This window comes from Myotis brandtii, unplaced genomic scaffold, assembly GCF_000412655.1.
Source record: "Myotis brandtii unplaced genomic scaffold, ASM41265v1 scaffold53, whole genome shotgun sequence".
In the NCBI taxonomy this organism is placed as follows: domain Eukaryota; kingdom Metazoa; phylum Chordata; class Mammalia; order Chiroptera; family Vespertilionidae; genus Myotis; species Myotis brandtii.
In genome coordinates, this window is record NW_005369942.1 from 7,384,707 (window position 1) to 7,389,970 (window position 5,264).

General features: G+C 38.6%; 1 protein-coding gene across 2 annotated transcripts in view; it reads right to left on the bottom strand.

Annotated features, from left to right (window-relative positions):
* The window catches only part of ABHD18 (abhydrolase domain containing 18), a 51,046-nt gene that overhangs the window by 5,715 nt on the left and 40,067 nt on the right, over window positions 1-5,264 (bottom strand). For both annotated transcript variants that reach the window (XM_014548972.1, XM_005877757.2), the window contains exons 9-11: window positions 4,498-4,587; window positions 3,491-3,592; window positions 986-1,364 (exon numbers count right to left, since the gene is read on the bottom strand). In XM_014548972.1, the coding sequence (XP_014404458.1) occupies window positions 986-1,364; window positions 3,491-3,592; window positions 4,498-4,587 (571 nt within the window). The remainder of the gene's footprint in view (window positions 1-985; window positions 1,365-3,490; window positions 3,593-4,497; window positions 4,588-5,264) is intronic.

The following is a 5,264-nucleotide window of genomic DNA, read 5'->3' on the forward strand; positions in this document are numbered from 1 at the left end:
CTGGCCAGGCACCCCAGTAGGGACCCCCACCCTGAAGGGGGTGTGACCAGCTGCAAACAGCCATCAGCCCCTCACCCAGGCTGGCCAGGCACCCCAGCGGGACCCCCACCCTGATCCGGGACACCCTTCAGGGCAAACCAGCCGGCCCCCACCTGTGCACCAGGCCTCTATCCTATATAATAAAAGGGTAATATGCAAATTGACCCTAACAGCAGAGCGACTGGAAATGACTGGTCACTATGACACACACTGACCACCAGGGGCCAGACACTCAATGCAGGAGCTGCCCCCTGGTGGTCAGTGCGCTCCCACAGGGGGAGCTCTGTTCAGCCACAAGCCAGGCTGATGGCTGCCAGTAGAGTGGTGGTGGTGGGAGCCTCTCCCGCCTCCTCAGTAGCGCTAAGGATGTCCAACTGCAGCTTAGGCCTGCTCCCCGCTGGCAAGTGGACATCTCCCGAGGGCTGCCGGGCTGCCAGAGGGATGTCTGATTGCCATCTTAGGCCCAATCCCCCGGGGAGCGGGCCTAAGCCAGCAGGTGGTCATCCCCCGAGGGGTCCCAGACTGCGAGAGGGCACAGGCTGGGCTGAGGGACACCCCCCGAGTGCAAAAATTTTTGTGCACCAGGCCTCTAGTTAGAAAATAAAATGCATCATACAATGCAGTCAGTGAAATATCAAACTGGAACTCTCTTGAATAAGTTAAAAATCAACTATTCTATACCATAATGTAATATTCATTTCTAATACAGTGAGATGAACATTCTAAATAAGGTACAAAAGCCATTGTTTTTAATGAACTATAAGATGGTCTTAGATTTTCATGGATAAAATATGATACATTTAAATAACCAGCTTATCTTGCTAAACACATTCTGGGGCCAACAATAAATATACTCTGGAAAATAGAAAATTAACTTATAAAGCATCCTTAAAAATATTTCACAAATTTAAAAATCATCAAATATCTCAATTTCATATAAAAATACCTGAGAAATTTGCTACATGAGTACATTCATCCATGACTCCTTTCATAAACAGCAAAGATTCTTTCTGAAGATTCTTTCTTCTTTGTTCTTTACTGAGTAGGTGGTATGACTGAGGATTGGAACTTGTATAACTACTTTTGTTGGTTGAAATTGTTTGATTGAAGCACTCCATCTTAGAAGTATCTTTCAACAAGAGTCCTTCTGATGTGGCACTGAAAGATGTTTTACTAGATTTATGACATTCATTATGTTTCGAGGACACAACCTGGTCTGTCATATCTAAATTTAAAGTTCTAGAAACCAGATTAAGGTTAGTGAGCTTGTCTGCACTGCTAGGGAAGCATTTCACGAACTCTTGTCCCACTTTGAAAGAATCTGTCTGAATATATAAAAGAAAAGAAAACATCATTTAATAAAAAATAGGATTTTTTTTAACAACTTTGTTCAAACAAAACCACAAATGTTCATCAACGAATAAAGGGAAAAACAAAATGTTGTATACATACAATGGATCATTAATGAACTTCTGATACATGCTAAAACATGGGTGAACTTTGAAGACATTATACTAAATGAATAAAACAGGCACAAAAGGACAAATACTATATGATTACATTTTTTATGAGGAATCTAGAGTAATCAAATTCATAGAGAGAAAGTAGAATGGTGATTGCCAGGATGAAGAGGAGGTGGAAATGGAGAGTTACTGTTTAACAGGTTCAGAATTTCAGTTTAGGAAGATGGAAAGTTCTGCAACTGGATGGTGTTGTCGGAGGAGGTGATGGTGGCAAAACAATGTGAATGTACTTAATACCACTGAATGGTACATTTAGAAATGGTTAAAATGGTACATTTCATGTTGTATATATTTTACCACAATTAAAAAAAAAGAAAAAAGAGATGTCAAAATTTAACTTAGGACTAAGACAGATTTATATTTTACTGCTAAATGTTTCCTACTGAACAGTAATTAAAAAGTGTAATTTAGTCTATCTCATGCTTTTATTGCCAAAGTATGGAAATCCAGATCTGCTAGAACTTCCAAAAGTCTAATGAGTGTATCCTGGCAGTAATACAATAGCCACTCCAAATCTCTTTCGCAGGATGAACTAATAATAATTTAAAATGATCAAGGAATAAATATTACCTATGAAAAATTTTAAAGTATGAACTCAGCTTAAAGACCTGTAAATACAACATCATTTAAATAAAAATAAACTTTGTCAAATACTAAAAGCAAAGTCAAAACATAAAAATGATAGCCTGGGAAAATATATTTGCAACTTATATGACAAAGAGCTTATTGCTTTAATAAGAGCAATAGAGTGAAGAGAAAGCCCAAAATCACAATAAAAAGAAATAAGCAAAGGGTATGCATATAAGGTCATAGAAAATAAAACAGAAATTAGTCGAACTTACCCTTAACTATGTTCATTCAGAAACTATCGCCTCTGAACACTCAGTTTTTTTATTTTTAATTTAAAAAAATCTATTTTTATTGATTTCAGAGAGGAAGGGAGAGGGAGAAAGAGATAGAAACATCTATGATGAGAGAGAATTATTGATTGGCTGCTTCCTACAGGCCCCACACTGGGGATCGAGACTGCAACCCAGGCATGTGCCCTGATTGGGAATCGAACCCTTGACCTCTTAATTCATAGGTAGGCCCTCAACCACTGAACCACACTGGCCAGGCAAGAAAAATTTTAAGGGAAACAGAAAGGGATGGAAGGGAAAATATAGATTAAGACACTTAAAAGAACTGTAGTATCTATCCCTTTCCCCCCTGTCTCTCTTCATCTAGCTCTCCATCACTCACACTCTGTCACCAAAAAAAAATAAATTATAAAATAAAAAAACAAAAGAGCTGTAGTATCTAAAGATGTACACTTGGATAATAAAATTATTTTAAAGAAAGAAGGAAGTAGTTACTATAAAAATCAGGATGATAATAGTAGGGGAGAAGGGCCTTTGATTAGGACACATGGAGGTGGTTTCAGGGTTGGGTGGTCAAGTTCTGAGCTGGGTGGTCAAGCTATATTCTTGACCTATTACAAATGTGTTTCTATTTAATAATGTATTAAACCATATTTGCTTTGAATGATTATCTATATCTGTTATTTTACTTATCTGTATTTTCTTTTAAAGAATTTAGAAAAATATTGCTTTAAAAAATTTGCAATTCTTTTTAAAAAATTGACTTTAAAAAATAAAAATTGACTTTAGAGAGAGGAAGGAAGGAAGGGAGACAGAGAGATAGAGAGAAGAACATGGATTTGTTGTTCCACTTATTCATGCATTTCATTGGTTGATTCTTTTTTTTTTTTTCCCCCATTGGTTGATTCTGACTGGGGATCAAATCTGAAACCTTGGCTTATGAGGAGATGCTCTAACCAACTAAACTACCCAGTCAAGGCCCAAAATTTGCAATTCTTTTAAAAAATTTGAATCATTAAACACAATCAACCCTTCCCCTAACATTATATAGAAACTACAAATACTTACTCCACAATATTCAAGCATGTGAATAATTTCTTCCTCATAAACGGTCTGTGCATAATACTGCTTTTCCAACTCCCTCCAATTAATTGATTTACTCAGCACACCCTGAAATAACAAACTAAAGTAAGATCAAATCACATCATAAAACATCTTGTCCAAAAACTGTATTATTACTGTGCAGAAGAGTTAACATAGCAGGCTTGAGATTTCCTAACTTTAGAAAGGCGTGCTTATAAGGTTGGCCCTCGACTAGAGTTTGAGAACTTGACTAATAAACAGTTCTTTACCCTGATGTAAAACTTCCGAAATGATGAAAAACATGAACTGATGAACAAAAACAGATCCAGAGACAGAGAAGCATGGATAAGACCATCAAACCTCAGGGGGAAGGTAGGGGAGGGTGGGAGTGGGGATGTCAACCAAAGGACTTGTATGCATGCATATAAGCCTAAACAATGGACACAGACAACAGGGGGGTGAGGGCATGAGTGGGGGGGTGAAGGACACATATGTAATACTTTAATCAATAAAGAAATTAAAAACAAAACTTCCTAAATGATAAAGTGGGTCTCTGTGCTTGAACTGGTTGTACAAACAATGCAGTTCCTGCTGAACACCTGCTTTCCTTCTGGAATTTTGGTACATGCCAGGCAGAGGGAACCTAAATGACTGAGCCCTGAGAAAAACCCTGGACTTCTGTGCTCAACTGAATTGCACTAATGGATACAATTTGGCAAATTTGTCACACTGCTGGAGGAATCCAACACAGAATGTGAGGTCTCCACTAAAAGCTTGTGCCTGGTGTCCTCTGGACTTTGCCCCCTGTATCTTTTCCCTTTGCTGATTCTGTATTGTACCCTTTTGCTCTAATGAGTCTTAGTCATGAGTACATGCTGAGTCCTGTGATTTCTTCTAGTGAATCACCAAACCTGGGGGTGGTTTGGGGATCCCCCCAAACAATTACCTATAAGCATATATAACTATCTAAATATTAATTGCAATTAAATTACCGTAGTGAAGACCCCAGATGCTGTAGACCAAGACAGACATGGAATCAATGGCATGGGCTTAGGCCAGTTGGATACCGCTAAGGAAGCCATCTGTAATATGTTAACACAGTCAGTTAGAGAGCTTCTGTTTAAATTTTCTACTCATTAAAATAAAAAATATTTAATATTAACAAGCACTTTGTGTAGTTGTTGATAAGACACAAAAAGACTCTAAACCAGCAGTTCTCAGCCTGTGGGTCGCGACCCCTTTGGGGGTCAAACAACCCTTTCACAGGGGTCGCCTAAATACATCCTGCATATCAGATATTGACATTACAATTCATAACAGTAGCAAAATTACAGTTATGAAGTAGCAACGAAAATAATTTTATGGTTGGGGGTCACCACAACATGAGGAACTGTATTAAAGGGTCGCGGCATTAGGAAGGTTGAGAACCACTGCTCTAAACACTCATGAGAATGACTAGCAAGCAACCTTTTCAAACCTCCAAAAGTCATAAATTCAACAACAACATATAACTTCCCCCTTTGAAAGCAATCTACACTAATAAAAGAGAAACATGGTAATTAGCGTATGACCGCTACCCTTTTCATTGGCTAATCAGTGAGTATATGCAAATTAACTGTCAGCCAAGATGGCGGCCGGCAGCCAGGCACTGAAGCGAGCATGAGGCTTGCTTGCTGCAGATTCCAACGTTCCCCCGCCTCACTTGCCAGCCTCTCAGTTGCAACTCTAAGCAACTATATACTATGTTGCAAATAAGAAG